Genomic DNA, 17,012 nt, shown 5'->3' with positions numbered 1-17,012 from the left:
ACAAACTAACGTATGTAGCCAGTAATGCTGTAATGGCAGGTCTGCCCCTGCTGGTGACACATTTTGGGCACCATAATTTAAAACATTTTCCATATGAATATGGTTGGCTTTGGGTAAGGGTTAGGTATAAAGGGACCTCCGGAAGTATGTGCACCAAGATGGCGCACAACCTGAAAATAGTATGTGTGTGTGTGTAGCGGATTAAGGTTGTGCGACCTATTGCTGCACATACTTCAAAAGCACCAAAAAGGTAGATAAAATTTTGCATAATAACCTATAATCCGGTACATACGGTAACCTTGTAAATATACCGGAAATAGCGCCATAAAACCATGGCCAGAGGCGCCGTGGTTCTTTCGTGGCAGGAGGTGGTAATGACTGCGTCTCCTGTTTTGTGCTGTTTCCCTCTGTTTTGCGCTGGTTTCCTTCTGTTTCGCTCTGTTTTGCGGTGTTTCGCGCTCTTTGCGGTGTTTCGCGCTGTATTCAGTAAGTAGTAAGACCCTCAAAATATTCATAAATAGACTCATAAATAGACCACTAACAAATTCTGGTTCTTTCCCACATAATACTGTAATACAGTAATACACACAAATCATTTCCTGCGATATTTCTTATTACGGGTTTTGTTTTTGAAGGTAAAATATCCCACATCAACTTGAAATTAAAGGTTTGCATATTATAGTTTGGCAGAAGAAGAATATCACTCACGTCGTGAGTCACGAATGAAACACCACTACGCCGATGTAAAAAAGAGATTGTTAATCCCTATGGCTGTACCACGGGGCCTGTCAATCCAAAAAAACTCGACAAATAAATATTTAAATCACCTCTGCGGAATCGCTGGGGCATCACGGGTGAAAACAACTTAATATAAATTTGAGAATACCCGTCAGTATAGTTGTGTCAATACAGGTTTGGTCATATCGGTATAAAGAGACATTTCTGCGCAATATTGCCTTAATATCTTCGCCATAATCAGATATGGTGTGAGAATTATCCATTGAGAATGAAACTACCATGCATTCGTTGCTCCACCAATCAAGTTCAGACGCCAAAACAGGGATATTTTAAAGAAATAAGCTAAGATAATTTATTTGCACAAAAGTTTTGTAATAACTGAAATGGAAATGGCAGATACGGTAAATCATATTAAAAGTTAGAAAATATGTAAACCCTATCCAAGTTCATAAACTGACAGCGTCGTAGCCACTGAACTGGAAATACATGGAACCAAAGTGACTATAAAAGTGTTAGTCACTTTGCATCGGTATGTTAGTCGTTGCTTTGCACGGAACGATTTGATTAAGGTGCTGTTTTGATTAAGGCAACCCCTCACCGGGTTAGGCCCTCGATAGCAACGAAGAAAGAAGAAAACAAAGAGAATGAACTACGCCGAAGCTGCCTCGAAGACTCCAGAGAAAGAAGAAACTTCCGTCGCAACAACAAGACCGCGTACACTCTTCCTGACGACCACTCAAGATCTGGACTTTCCTCGCCTTCTCGACATCTTGAAGAACTACTCGTCCACCCGAAAGTTTGTCGACAACATAACGGGACTCTTCGAAGGTCGAAAGGGGCAATGGATTTGCACCTTCGCTGCTACGGAAGATCCCAACTCGAGCTGCCGCGAACAATTTTTGAAAGTAACGAACGGCCAAATCCGAACAGCAGAAGGTAACATCACAGTCGCACTGCCAACCGAGGCCCCAACTCGAATATCTATTCGGTGGATACCAGGGGAAACATCATACAACGAGGCAGTATCAAAAATTGAAGAACTTGGATGTGGAAGCGTGAGGAATGCATTCAAAAACTGTTATAAAGGTACGTCTATCTATAATGGTCATACTACCTTTTTTATTCAAAATTTTAAAAGGGACCGTTTACCCGATTATGTGGTAATTGGTGGGAACAGATGTAAAACCTACCTACCCCGAGAGTTATACGTACCAACATGCGGACGATGCTTGCAGGCATGACACAACTACACCGAGTGCGAGAGTGAAGCCGTTTGCCGTTACTGCAATGTCGTGGGTCATATTCAAAAAGACTGCCCATCAAAAAAGAAAGACTTTCCATCTCTTTCTCTACCTACCTGGACAATTCCACGACGTAGAAGATTGGAGACGGCAAACCCACCTCATTTGAATATACAACGTGTGAACAACAATAGTGTCACACAACCTGCAATGACATCAACAAAGATTTCGGAATTACACAAACAAAATGATCAAAACGACGTACAACCTTCATCGACTGCTCAAAACACACCGGATATACCAGCCACGATCGACCAAGATGTCTCACTACCTGAAATTACTATGGGAAATACCTCGAACGGCACCACAACTAACAGCATGCTTGACAATAGGATACCGGAAATTGATTTGGCTTCGGATTTACACGAGTTTTCCTCTTCCACCGGTTCTAATGACCTAAAGGAGATTAGTAACTGGTCGGAGTGCGAAGATCCAGGAAACGTCTTGAGCCCTCCGTCGACTCCACCTAATCAACTACAACAAAAACCAACCCGGCAATCATCGAGGTTGAAGCAGACTTCAACGATAGGCAACACACCTTTCCACCCTACATCAAAAGGAAATGCCTACGTGAAGGTAATGCTACGCAACATCGACCCTTGTGACTTATCAACAACTTCCGTTTTCGACAGCACACCGGACGAAATATCCTCAGCCCCAGCCAACCTTGAATACAACAAATCAAATCCAAAGACTCCGGACTCAACTCAACCAAAATTGGACAATAAAAGATACCGTGACGACACCACATCATCCGATTCCTCTTTCTCAACTTCCTTGGAAGTTAAGTTAGTTGGAAAAAAGAAAAAATAGCAGTGAGTAAAAATTCGGACCCACAAAATCAAATTCTTACTCTGGGACATTTATTTCGGCCTTCAAAAATCACTTGTATTAAAACGCCCATTTGATGGCATTAAACTCAACAAAATTCGATTATACCATCTCACAAATAGCGGATGTGATGAAAGGAAGTCTACCTCTTTATGTGGTACATAAAATGGTGATCTCTATGGCAGAGAGATTTGATCCATAAAACTTCCGTCGGCATAATCTGGGTATGAAGGCATTCGGGCTGGATTCCAGACTTGTCGTCCTGATCCGTAATAAAAATTTAAAAAAAAAAAAAAAAAAAAAAAAAAAAAGATGTTCTCTCTCGTTTTGCGTTGTCGCAGCGCGGGACAATTTGATCGCCGCCATCTTGGCGTTCATGCTTCCAAAGTTTCTTCGTGTTGCATCTGGTTTGGGCCAGTTTTTCGTCTGTTTTACTACCCAGTTAGAACCTGATGTGGATCTCGTTCTTGAAAAAATTTGGTTGTTCAGGCGAGTATACAATAAATATAAGTGAAAACAATTTTTTTGCCTTATATCATAAAAATGCAAGAACCTCCACGGGGAAGCTTCCACCCAAGTCTTCGGCAGAGGGCGAAGCGCAGTTTAGTTGGTACTCCCGTAGTCTGTGTATCAGATTGGTGTTAGGCCATAATTTTATTCCGACTTTCCTTGTTCTAGTTCTATTACGAGTTGGGGGATTGTGTGTGTGTGTTAGCCAAGTGAATATATCCTGTGTCCATGGGTTTCTGTCCCTTTACACAACTTGTAACCAGGCCACGCAATGATATTGAGATCACTACGCAAAATACTTAGGGCGATAAAATAAGGCAGGTAAATCGGGAATTGATTCCGATAAGCCATCTTGGTTAATGTTTTGTGATCGTTCTCGTTCGCTTTTGACTGATACGTTGGCCATATTTTTGACCCACGACTTTCGCAAATTTATAAAACTGCCAAAATTAGCCCCGTATATACTAGCGTTTAATACATAATGAGACACGAATCAAGATCGGGAGAATATGCGAGAAAAATCAACGCAAATGATTGATTTCTGTCAATGATCCCATAATAAACGCTCCTCGCAAAATTTGGAAGTCTATCGTCAAAACGAGAGAGCCTTCAAATAGTCCCGCGGAAACGAGAGAGAAGCGCACTCTGCGCGCTGCTGCTAGGTGTCATGTACATATAACTTATAATTATATGTACGCCTATGTATACGATAATTATATTCGATTATAACAATGTCCTAATGTTCCACACTTCGCATCGACAGGAGTTGTGCTATAGCAAGAGCCGTTAAAAATATGGCTAGGATTTTTTTGAAGTCAGTTTTTGTAATAACTATTGCAATTTTAGCTTACAGATACTTCAATGCAAACATTGACAAAGGTGAGCATTTTTAATACTATATTTTTCAATATCTGAAAATGGTGTAGTTAGGCTACTATATTCGCCTTGTACAGTTGTACACGGCATGATAAGATATTAATTTTGGAAAGCCTTTTCATGCTCAGTAATCGCTGCATTTTACAGGTTCAATACGAGGAAAACGAATTCTAGTTACCGGGGCAAGCCAAAATATAGGCGAAGAAGTTGCTTACCAATATTCAATACTTGGTGCAAAAATTGTTGTGACTGCACGTCGGGAAAATGAGTTGAAACGAGTAAGTAGCCACAAACATAAATGTAACCCAGTGTGCCAAGTTTTCAATATCTTTAAATGTATTATTTCATTCTTTTTGTGTGGGTATCCTTCGATGTACATAAAACATACTGTAATATATAGATCCCTTAAAATAAGTATGTTGATAGGTATTTGTTTGTCTGTTAGATGCACGCGGTATCTCACGAAAGCGAGGTTCGATCTGCTCCAAATTTTGCATGTGCATTCATCATATCTCGAACCAAAGGCTCGTTGATTTCGAATAAATTATGTCGTTTAATTAGCGAGTTATTAACTAATTAGTGATGGGACACACGGTGTCGCTATGGAGTAAAACCGCATTTTCTGTTTTGGGGATCCCCTAACTTTCGATCGATAACTCTCCGACCGATATTCTCGTTTTTTAGGTTGTGAAGAAATGTCTTTCTCTTGGTGCGAAAGAAGCACGTTATGTTGTTGCTGATATGACTGATACTACAGTGTATGAATCGGTTATAAATAACGCAGTTAAAAAATTAGGCGAGTTGATGTTTTACGAATTTATTCAATAGCCTACGTTCTGGAAATATTTTTATTTATCGCCTTGTGTTTTAATTCAGGTGGCCTTGATATACTGGTTTTGAATCATATCATATCACGTCATGGCAAATGGGAGGGGAGTAAGGATGATTTAGATTTTATGAGAAGGCGAGTATATATTTGACATTTTGACTTTGTATTAGTTTCTATTTGCATATGTTTTCAAGTACGAATTATTTTCTATATAAAACCATATAGCGTAGAGTGGTCTATTGTCGTCTATGGGTGGTTCTTGTTACTGCTCATCGATCTTGATCGGTAAAAAGGTAAGTATGTTGATCGGTATTTCTCTGCTTGTTTGTCTGTTAGATACACGCGATATCTCACGAAAGCGAAGTTGAATCTGCTCCAAATTTTGCATGTGCATTCATTCTGTCCCTAACCAGAAGCCTATTGATTTTGGATGGATTATGTCGTATAATTAGCGAGTTATTAATTAAATATTATAGCTCTTGTCGTAATCTTATTTTTTAACACAGATCCATTCCAGTGAACTACATTAGTTATATTGAACTTGCGTCCGCAGCAATGCCCCATTTACGACAATCTCAGGGCCAATTGATCGTCGTCTCTTCGCTAGCAGGTTAGTATTAGAGATGTATCGATACCACCTTCGTCGTCGATACCGATCCGATATCAACTAAAAACGCCGCTATCGTTACACCGATATTACAAAAACGCCGATATAGATACACCGATATTCCGATGCCGATACTATGTAAATATTACCTTAAGTATGCAGGACTGACGGGTTATACACCAGTATTTGAACATTATTCATACTACACCTTATTTCAGATTGAAAAAGAAATATAAAACATCATAAAAATCGATGTTTGGGATTCGGATACGTTAATTGATTTAGATTCATTGTGTACTGACGGTAGTAATCTCGACGTTCCATTAGAAAACCCATAGGCAGGGATATCCAATTCGAATTTAATAATAATATCGCGACCTTCGAATATCGATTTTCGTGTTCATAACGATATCGAATATCGCTAAATTATTACACATCCCAGTGCCGCCGTCCCCGGTTGAATTGAAAACATTTCACATATATTTTGTTTTGTGTTTTATCGTCATCATGCGTCGCGACAATAAATTACAGCCGACGTGAAAGGATTTCAATCAGCGCCGACTTGAATACCTATAACACGTCCAGAATGTTTTTTATTTTACAATTTTATAATATTTTACAATTATTATCGCATGTTTCAAGTCTAGAGGCCACGGCAATAAATCTATGAGGAAACTGTGTAGTTGAACAAAATTAAAATTTATTGACCCAAAGTATGCAATACCTGTGTAGAGAGATGATTGTGTCGAAATTTAGCTTAACGATGTCGATGGACAAAATGACACTCGCGCTTGACGACAAACAGTCAAAATTTATAATCGTACCAAAAGTGCATGTGCTGTTAATATTCGAACGGTAATGGAAAAATTTGGCTGCGAAAATAGCCAAATTATTGAGTGTTTGGCCGATAAATAGGCCATGCATAGGACTCATAGTGTAGGATCCCGCCAACCAAAATACGAGAATATCGGTCGGAGTCCGAAGACTTATCGATCGATCCCCAAACCAGAAACTGTGGTTTCGATTCATCTGCTTATACTCCACAGCGACACCGTGTGCCCCATCATCAATAGGCTTCTAGTCCGGGATATGATGAATGCACATGCAAAATTTGGAGCAAATTCAACCTCGCTTTCGTGAGATATCGCGTGCATCTAACAGACAAACAGACAGACAAATACCTATCAACATACCCACCGATCTTAAGATCGATAAGTAATAATTTAAACATCAGTATTCCAACTTATTTTTTAAAATATTACGGATCATATCAAAAAGGTAAATGTGTCGGAAATATCGGTCTTAATTCAGCCGATACAGATACCGGAAATTTGCTGATGTTACCGATTTCCAGTTAGTATAGGTCAGCAACTCCCAAACTTTTTTTCGTGCGGCACGAAATAATTAGGGGAAAAACTCGCGGCGTACTTGGACGAAAAGAAATTGCTGCCTTTAAATAAAACTTAATTTCGTGACCGTTAATTTATACTTTATGTCTTTTAAAGTATGTGAACATGCAGGCCTAAGGAGTAAAAGCAAAAGGTCAACTCTTTTTCCTTATCTCTGTTTGATTTTCCTTTGGAATACTAAAAAATCAGGCATGTTCGCTGAAATCGGTTCAGCAGATAAAAAACTGCAGCTCGCAAAATTACAGCAGCAGGTAGTACAATAGAAGCAAGCAGGCACCACGTAACCGAAACTAACAACATAGAATGGCAAAATGAATTTATTGTTCATATATATACAAAGCAATTGAAATATGCGAAACAACAAAACATTTATAGTAAATACAATATTTAAAATATTCAATCATTCTGTTAATTTTCGAGGCGCACTTAGCAAATCTCTGCGGCGCACTTTTGGACCCGCTGGTAGGGCAGAGGGCTTTGCTACACAGAGAATATCCATGTGTACAGCACTTCCTATACCACGTTTCCCCAAAATTTGGACAGGATTTAGATTTCTTTTCTTTTGAAGAATACCACTGTTTTTTTGGAAGAGGTCTTTTGTGTTCATTTATCAAAAATAAAATTACATTGTAGAAAATCACAAGATTTTTTACTAAACAATATATATATAAAAACCCACATCCGTTGTTTTTAATTTTTATTTGTATTTCTTATACAAAAATCAAGTGACAAATATCATAATTGTGATGTCACACAATCTTGAATAGTGATGTGATCTTCACCTTACCTCAGGCCAATGAACCTTTCCTCTCCCACACATTTTAAATTTATTTTAAGGGTAGGGTTTAATTAAAATCATTTTTAAAATTTAAATTAATATCTTATTTTCAGGCCAAGTCTCATTTTCGAGGAAACACGGTAGTTTTGCGATGATTAGCCATTGCTGTGTTCTGTCTTATGTCATGAAAAAGCAAGAGAAAATTAAATTGAAGTTAAATGGGTCGCCATAATCTGTGGTAATAAATAGTGGGTCCCAACTCTAAAAAGTTTGGGAACCACTGGTATAGGGTATAAATGATTATAGAATAATTAAGCAAACGTACTGTCCACAAGTTCTGTGAATGCATTCTCTTTTCATTTGCTAAAAAGCGATGGTCTAATTCTCCAATCAGTTTGACTGTTGGCCTATATATCTCGTCTGCTTATTGACTGGTTTATGCTTTTTAGTTATTCCCATCTTGATCTCGATTATATGTATCACAGCTCGTCCGGGTATACCAAACGTTGCGGCGTATGGGGCAACCAAAGCGGCTGTCACCAATTTCTTCACCTCATTGCAATTGGAAGGAATGATGTCAGGAAATGATTATCCCTCAGAACTGAGAGAGTGAGATGGGTACTAGCGTAAGTGTCCTTTAAATTTGAAAGAGTAGTTCAAAACGACTTTTAAAAGGAACTAAAACAATTTACAGCATTACTTCTATGCAAAAGTCAAGTTGAATTAGAAATTCTTGTTCTTGGTACTGTCTGTGAGATCTGCGATCAACGCATGTCTTTGTCACTAGCATGCATAGATCATCCATTGATTTGCAGTAGACATCCTGTTGAAATATGATGATTTCGTGACAACTAAATTCACACATAATTTTCGAATTCTCTTTTTTTGTACAGAAAACAAAGAATGCCGATTCAAGGGTATCCTGTAGATAAAACTGCCAACGCTATCATAGAAGGTGAGCCTATTTTTCATAGTTGTCAAGATTATTAAAATGTGTGCCGATCGGCTGCTGTGTCAGTCGATGTCGCTAATTTTCTACACAACAAATTTATAATTGGATCATTTGGTCTAGATATATTACTTATATTTGTATCCAGGTGGAATTACAAGAAGTCGGTATGCATATGCCCCTTCTTATATAGGCTGGTTGGCAACTGCAAGAGAGATGATGCCAGAGATATACGATCAAATTCTTCTACGCTTCGTTTTTTGAATAAATAGAACCTGTGTTTAGATAATATTTTATTCAGTGCCGTTACACTACCTATTTAATCAAATATGGCTTCAGCAGAAGACATCAAATCAAAGCCTCTCGATTGTAAGAGTTTTCCCACTCCTCTTTTATCAAAAATGGTGATTCCAATGGCTGTTAACATATTATCGATTTAAATTGTCTCCAATGGTTTGCAATAAATAGCAATTTGTTTGATCCTTTGAAGGTGCCTTGCATTCAATTCTGTCAGTAACACTGATTGTAATATATGTAGTTATAAAGGCACTCGAAGACATTTAGAAAAATATGCAAACTTCTTTCTGAAATTGAAATTCTTTCGACGTCAACATAATATGTCAACATAATATCCGAACGGAGCATTCGCTAGTTTTGGCGAATATATTTCTTGCAATTTTGAATTACGTGCGTAGTAGCAAGTAGTGATGATCAAATAATATATGCAAATCGATGATGCACTGTTTTCTTGTTGTTTTTTATACTTAAGAATGGGTGACATTTCACATTATGAAATGGATGTGTTCATACTAGCTTTAGCAAACCAAGAATTTTCGAACAAAAAATTCACAAAACATTTTCCGCGACGAGAGAACGGACATTGGACATTTTTTAGTATTTTCATTTTGGTGATTATTTAGGTGACCGTACATTTGAACCCACGTACATTTGAACCCATGTGTATATCCACGGGTTCAATCTATATGAGGGTTCTAAAACCCATGGGTTAGGGTTAGTGTGGGTTCAACTATCCGAAAAACAAAAAAAAATTCCATAGGTGCAATAGCATACAGGTGCAATTGCCATGGGTTCAAATGTAATGGAACCGATTATTTAGTATGTTCATCTTCACCCTGAATATGGTCACTCGTACAGATTTTAGGAGGCTTCGCTCGCTCTCCAAATTCTAAACGAGTTTCCGAAATAATCCCGGACCAACGAACACAAAAACCAACCATCTAACCCGTAACACAGATATGACAAACAAGACTTTTGTCAGATTCGGAGCAATATAAATGGTCAGCATTCCACAAAGAACTGCTTATTCATCACGGCTTTGAGGTTAGTTAACGACGGTATTAATTATTTCAAATAATCCAAGAGCTCTGCCGCTGACTAGCACATATGTATTTTTGCAGTTGCATGTCCAACTTTGGTCGGTAGAAAAGTGGTACTCTCCTAGTGTGTGTACAAGGTTAGGCCATAATTTAAATGCGATTTTAGTTCCATTAAGAGTTCGGAAACTGTCTGTGTCAGCCATGTGAATATACCCGGGGCCCATAGGTTTTAGTCCCTTTACAAAACTTGATGTGAAGTAGACGAACAAAATTAGTTACTTCCCAATTGGTAAACACACTTGTGGAGCGCCATAAAAGTTTGAAGAAACATATTTGTGTTAATGCAGCAAGACTCTTGAATTATCTTCAATCTCCCTCAGCCATCCTTACATTAAATGCGTACAGATCAGCATAGAAAACGGATGAGAAGTTAGTCCCACAGAAACACAATCAATAGCGCTAATTCCGAAATGCTCTTGTTTGATGATTCTCTCACTTTATTCAAGTTAATGAAATATGTGTAGATTAGAAATGCAATTTAGTTCAGTTAATATTTATGATTTTACAATTTTGTAATAAGTATAATAATAACGATATAATATAAGGAAATAAGAAAATGCGGCCATATATTGCACAAAAAAAATAACAGAATGTCCAATATATTACTGCAACAATTTCTCTGGTTGGACAACTAAATTTCTTTTCCATATCGCCGCATAACTAGAATGTCACTGTATGTACATCGCTTGCATATTGAAAAATTATATTATTATTTCACAGTTGCAATTATAAATGTAATGATCTGGGAATGTAAATCCTGGAATAGTTTGATATGGATAGAATTCTCATACGCAATTCAGTGAGTGAGACGCTTACGTGAGTGAAAAAAAGTTGCTCAGCAAAACAGTAGAGGACAAAATTTCAACTAGTTTTGGCAGATGTTGGCCCTACATAATGGTGATAAAATGAACGAGTAATGCACAAAAGGCTACTAAATACTGTTTCAAATGTTTTTTTTTGTTTTCAATAGAAACTTAGATGGGAACATAAAAGCTATAAATCCGACTTTCTGTTTTGATTACAACTTGGAGTGTTCTGCAAGATGAGACATTAAATTATCATCAAAAACATCCTTAATTGGTAAAGGGCCATTTCTAAAGTTGCGTGTAACATATAACCAGGGGAGTGTCCATGTGGAAATATGGGCAGCCGCCCCGGGAAGCACGATTTATGTGTGAGTTTGTTACTTAGTTAGATGATTGAAATAATAATAATACAAGTATTTCGATCTTAATTGATCATTGATTGATTCATACTCATGTATAACAACATCTACAATTTCTTTATTCCTCTTATTGTTTTTCAAGTTAGGTATGAGGGGCACAGTTAGAAACTCGCCTCAAGTAGCAAAAAGGTTTGACACGCCCCTGCATGTAACGAAAGTTATTCTCTCTGGTGGACAAGACCCATTTCCTGATTTTCAACAAATGACGCAAATTTTCTGCAAAATTGAAAAATAGTTGAAAAACATTTATTTTAATTCCAAGCAATATGTGGCTAAATGCATGTAGGCCTGTTGTTTCTGCAATTTAATTTCCCGAATAAGCTGATGTAGGCTATCCTCCATGAATTGTACAACCTTTTAGCGGAATAACGAAAATAAAAAACTTTCCCAAAATTAATACTGCTAAATATCGCCATCCCTTAATTTTATGATGTTGTTTTTCAACAACATTTACACATAAGTCAATTACTCAATTACCAAAGCAATGTAAAGCAAACGATCCCATCATTGTTCCAGAGCTATACCTATCAACCACGGCCAAATTTTGTATTTTCATCAATAATTAGGTTATCGTACGAAATTTTGTCTTCAAACATGCTCAATTTCCGATCTGCATTAAAACATTTCAACCTACTTGTTTCTAAACTTGCCAAGACAATCTTGAACTATGGAGGTTCACAAAACGCGTGTGCTAGATGTTGTAGTCAGCGAACACGCAGTTTGATAGTTTAGGTTAGTTAGTGGGTATGTGGGTCAACCAATCACAACAAAAGTATTCGTTGTTGAGGAACAACAACGAAAGGGTTAAGCCCATTGAGGTGTATATAACACCTCAATGGTTAAACGTTGTGGTGTGGCTGTGCCGTAGTCGTATATATATATATTTACGGCTGTGCCACGACGCCTATCAATCCAAACGAAGTCAACAAATAAATATTTAAATTACCTCTGCGGAATCACCAGGGCATCACGGGTTAAAATGAAAATAATATTAATATAAAGATACCCGGCAATATAGTTTGTGTCAATACAGGTCTTGCGTCATACCGGTATAAAAAGTAAAAAGTCATTTTTTGCGACATATTTCTGTGATATTTTCGCCATAATCAGATACGGTATTGGAACCATCCATTGAGAATGGAGCTATCATTCATTCTTGTTCACATGCAGAAACACGTATAGCTTAATGCAATAAATTAGGACAATGAGCTGGGATAATTTATTTGCACTCATATACAAAAGTTTTTTAACAACTGAAAGTCTGAAATGGAGAATGGCAGATAAATCATATAGGAAGTTGGAAGTTACGTAAATCCGGTCCTAAGTTTCATATGAGCGTGCACAAATTGACAGCATCGTTACTGCAATGTGTCATTTTCAAGTACATATCAACTTATATGTAAGGCTGTGTATACGATAATTGTCTCCGATGATAGCGGTAGCGTAAGCAGTCGTTTGTGGTCCGATTTTGGTTCACTGATTTTCTCTCACAGGTTTTCTACATATTTTCATATCGTTAATAATTAACTGAGCTAATGTTCCACACCTCACATCGGCAGAAGTTGTGCCTAAGCAAGAGCCTTCAAAACAATGGCTAGAATTTTTTTGAAGTCAGTGTTTGTAGTGACTATTGCAATTTTAGCTTACAGATACTTCAATGCGAACATAGACAGAGGTGAGCATTTTTTAATATTTCATTCTTCAAAATATGAGAATGGCTCATTATTATATTCGCCCTGTACATGGCACGGCAATATATTTATTTTAGAAAGACTTTTCATGCTGAGTAATCGCTGCATTTTGCAGACTCAATACAAGGAAAAAGAATTCTCGTTACCGGGGCAAGCCAAAATATAGGCGAAGAAGTTGCTTACCAATATTCAGAACTTGGTGCAAAAATTGTTGTGACTGCACGTCGGGAAAAGGAGTTGAAACGAGTAAGTAGCCATAAACATGCCACGTTTTCGATATCTTTAAAATGTGAAATGTTTTATTTTATTCTTTTTGTGTGGGTATTCTTTGATATATACATACCGTATTTTATTGGTATAAATCGCTTTTATGGTCACTAAATGCCAAACTAAGCTGTTTTTCGTTTCAGGTTGTGGAAAAATGCCTTTCTCTTGGTGCGAAAGAAGCAAGTTATGTTGTTGCTGATATGACTGATACTACAGTGTATGAATCGGTTATAAATATCGCAGTTAAAAAATTAGGCGAGTGAATGTTTAAGTGTTTATTCAGTACGTTCTGGACATATTCTTTCATTTATCGATTTCTGTTTTAATTTAGGTGGCCTTGATATACTGGTTTTGAATCATGTCATATCTCGTCATGGCAAATGGGAAGGGAGTAAGGATGATTTAAATTTTATGAGAAGGCGAGTATTTATTTGCATACGTATATATATATATATATATACGCATTATTTACTATATATAACTAAATTCAAAACAGCGTAGGTTGGTATATTGTCGTGTACGGGTAGTTTTTATTCTAGCTTTTGTCGTAATCCTGTTTTTAACACAGATCCATTCCAGTGAACTATGTTAGTTATGTTGAACTTGCGTCAGCAGCAATGCCCCATTTGGGACAGTCTCAAGGCCAATTGATCGTCGTCTCATCGCAAGCAGGTTAGTAAAGTCGGCGGTTTCCAAACTTTTGTGCGTGCGGCGCCAAATAATCAGGGAAAAAACTCGCGGCTCACGAAAAAAAAATACTGCCTTAATTTTGTGATCGTTGATGTGTAAGCTACTTTATGCCTTGTAAAGTTTTTAGGTGTAGGCCTGAGCAGGAATAAAGGCAAAAGGTCAACCCTTCGTCATCATCTCTGCCTGATTTTACTTCGAAATCCTAAAAATTCACTCATGTTCGCTGAACTCGGTTCAGCAGATAGATAAACTACAGCTCACAAAATTGCAGCAGGTGGTGTCTACCGTTGCGCAACAGTAGGTACAATAGGCAGACACCACGTAACAGAAGGTGAACAACATAGAAAGGCAAAATGAATTTACTGATTTACATACGAAGCATTGGGAATAAGAAACAAGAAGATACTTATATAGCATAAATGATTGTTAGATGAATGTGATGTTACCGTATATTGCTATTTCGTAGATTGTCTCTGACTTGCAAGTCACCCGTTCACCCTTCAGCTTCAACGCCCATGTGAATAAAGATGCGTTAAAAATCTCTATATGTTTTTATTTGTAAATTTCCACAACACACAGAATACAAATCTTAAAACATTTATCCACACTCGCTTTGAATGGTTTACATCGTCTTCCCCCATCGAAAGATATCGGAGTCGTATTTATACGTTGATCATAAATCCAATTAAATGCTGTAAACGTGAGCTCGTGATTCCCGTTATAAACAGAAATTCCTATTATCTCAACAAGGGTAACTATGTACATCGTACGGATGGGAACTTAGATATAATTATTTCAATCAGAGCCAAAGGTCTTGAGAATATAAATTTTAATTTGATAATGACTGTGTGGAACATGTTATGTTCTTAAACCTGGTGTAATTTGATTCCTACGAAAGTCTTTGTTCGAATTTTGGGAAAAATTAACTTTGTTTTCATATTTTTAACATGAAATGGGGTACATTTGGGGGTTAGTTGCTATACTTATACTAAGTGCAATGTGTAAAATATTCAATCTTATATTAGTTATGTTTAATAAAGTTATAAAACGCTGGTATAGGTGATTAATGGCGAAACAAATGTATAGTAATAAGCGAACATATATAGGCCTACTATCCACAAGTCCTATGAATTCATTCCCTATAGACTTATAGAGAGATAATCTAGTGCCCAGGTAAGCTTGGTTGTTTGCCTAGTTATCTAGTCTGCTTATTAACCGGTTTATGCTTGTTAAGTATTCCCGTCTTCAGCATTTGCCGATCTTGAATATACGATATATATCTATCTATCACAGGTCGTCCAGGTATACCAAACATTGCGGCATATGGAGCAACCAAGGCGGCTGTTGCCAATTTCTTTACCTCATTGCAATTGGAAGGAATGATGACAGGACATGAGTATCCGAGCATAACTATCTGCATACTGGGTGCAATTGATACTGAGGGAGCGAGATGGGTACAAGCGTAAGTGTCCTTTACATTTGAGGTAGTTGTTTAAAACGACTTCTAAAAGAAACAATTTACAGCATTCCTTTTTTTTGCAAAAGTCAGATGGCATCATTGTTGAAATGAAAATTCTCGATCTCGACAACTAAATTCAAATATGATTTCGAATCTTCTTGTTTAAACAGAAAACAAAGAATGCAGATTCAAGGGTATCCGGTAGATAAAACGGCAAACGTTATCATACAAGGTGAGCCTATTTTGTCATAGTTGTCAAGATTATTAAAATTGTACCAATCGGCTACTGTGTCAGTCGATGTCGCTAATTTTCTAATAGATAAATTAATATTTGGATCATCGACCGAAACTGACTAGGTATATTACTTATATTTGCATTCAGGTGGAATTACAAGAAGTCGATATGCATATGCCCCTCCTTATATAGGCTGGTTGGCAACTGCAAGAGAGATGATGCCAGAGATATTCGATCGAATCCTTCTATACTTCGTATTTTGATTAAACGGAACTCGTGTTTAGATAATAGTTCATTTGGTGCCGTTGCACTACTTGTAGTAAATCGAATATGGCTTCATCAGAGAGCTTCTCGATTAGAAGAATTTAATTTTCCAACTCCTCTTTGATCAAGAATGGTGATTCCAATGACTGTCATTATATTAGCGATTTAAACTGTCGTCAGTGGTTTGCAATAAATAGTAATTTGTTCGATCATTTATTTGACGGTGCCCTGCGTTTAATGTTCTTAGTAACACTGGCTATGTAGGAATGCGCTCGTAGACATATAGTAAAATATGCAACAACTTCTCTCTGAAATTAAAATTTCAGACGTCAACATATATATATCGAATTCGAACTCTGAGTACGATTGTATTTCAAATGATGCGTAGGAATCTCATTTATGATTAATAATACTGTAAATTGATATGGTTTGAAGATGTAATGTTTTCGTAAACTAAACGTAACATTTTTGAATTACTGTAGTAGATGATCAAATAATATATGCAAATCGACGCTGCACTGTTTTCTTGTTATTTTTATATTTAAGAGTGGGTGACATTATGGAAAGGATTCGTCCATACTCGCTTGAGCAGACGAAGGATTTTCAAACTTTACTGAAAATTCAAAACAGCTTTCAGGGGAGAGACAAACAGACATTTTTTTTCATTTTCATTTCGGTGATTATTTATTATGTTCAACCTCTTCCTGGACAGGCAGTAACTCTACAGTTTTTAAGCTTTGCTTGCTCTCCAAATTCTACATGAGTTTTCAATATAATCCATCTATCATAAGTATTGAGCTACTTGGGGAAAGCGGAACCAACCTCCTAATATGTCATACTAACTCAGATATGACAAACAAGACTTTCGCCCGATTTGGAGCCAAATAAACGACCAGCGTTCCACAAAGAACTACCGGTACTTATTCATCACGGCTATGAGGTTAGTTAACGACGGT

At 37.2% G+C, this 17,012-nt stretch overlaps 4 protein-coding genes and 1 long non-coding RNA gene across 5 annotated transcripts; all 5 read left to right on the top strand.

The window, feature by feature from the left end:
* The first annotated feature begins 1,382 nt into the window (after nucleotides 1-1,382).
* LOC144425920 (uncharacterized) lies at nucleotides 1,383-2,110 on the top strand. Its single transcript, XM_078115725.1, has 2 exons — nucleotides 1,383-1,824; nucleotides 1,974-2,110. Exons 1-2 carry the CDS (start codon nucleotides 1,383-1,385, stop codon nucleotides 2,003-2,005), a joined length of 474 nt encoding a protein of 157 aa, XP_077971851.1. The 3' UTR covers nucleotides 2,006-2,110.
* Nucleotides 2,111-2,189: 79 nt separating this feature from the next.
* LOC144425919 (uncharacterized) lies at nucleotides 2,190-4,518 on the top strand. Its single transcript, XM_078115724.1, has 2 exons — nucleotides 2,190-2,854; nucleotides 4,227-4,518. The coding sequence occupies exon 1, from the start codon at nucleotides 2,190-2,192 to the stop codon at nucleotides 2,850-2,852; it is 663 nt and encodes a 220-aa protein (XP_077971850.1). The 3' UTR covers nucleotides 2,853-2,854; nucleotides 4,227-4,518.
* On the top strand, nucleotides 3,193-8,492 carry LOC120345774 (hydroxysteroid 11-beta-dehydrogenase 1-like protein). Its single transcript, XM_078115230.1, has 6 exons — nucleotides 3,193-4,259; nucleotides 4,404-4,534; nucleotides 4,941-5,052; nucleotides 5,133-5,220; nucleotides 5,592-5,695; nucleotides 8,365-8,492. The coding sequence occupies exons 1-6, from the start codon at nucleotides 4,175-4,177 to the stop codon at nucleotides 8,490-8,492; spliced, it is 648 nt and encodes a 215-aa protein (XP_077971356.1). The 5' UTR covers nucleotides 3,193-4,174.
* A 286-nt stretch (nucleotides 8,493-8,778) lies between these two features.
* On the top strand, nucleotides 8,779-9,564 carry LOC144425921 (uncharacterized). Its single transcript, XR_013477728.1, has 2 exons — nucleotides 8,779-8,834; nucleotides 8,977-9,564. It is a non-coding gene; the product is annotated as an uncharacterized LOC144425921 (long non-coding RNA).
* Nucleotides 9,565-12,561: 2,997 nt separating this feature from the next.
* Nucleotides 12,562-16,731, top strand: LOC120346036 (hydroxysteroid 11-beta-dehydrogenase 1-like protein). Its single transcript, XM_039415669.2, has 8 exons — nucleotides 12,562-13,125; nucleotides 13,257-13,387; nucleotides 13,552-13,663; nucleotides 13,740-13,827; nucleotides 13,977-14,080; nucleotides 15,392-15,560; nucleotides 15,728-15,789; nucleotides 15,940-16,731. Exons 1-8 carry the CDS (start codon nucleotides 13,041-13,043, stop codon nucleotides 16,053-16,055), a joined length of 867 nt encoding a protein of 288 aa, XP_039271603.2. The 5' UTR covers nucleotides 12,562-13,040; the 3' UTR covers nucleotides 16,056-16,731.
* Nucleotides 16,732-17,012: the final 281 nt, after the last annotated feature.

Source organism: Styela clava, chromosome 8 (assembly GCF_964204865.1).
Source record: "Styela clava chromosome 8, kaStyClav1.hap1.2, whole genome shotgun sequence".
NCBI classification, from domain to species: Eukaryota; Metazoa; Chordata; class Ascidiacea; order Stolidobranchia; family Styelidae; genus Styela; species Styela clava.
Note: the sequence above shows the minus strand (reverse complement) of the source record. Positions and strands in the feature narration are given on the sequence as shown.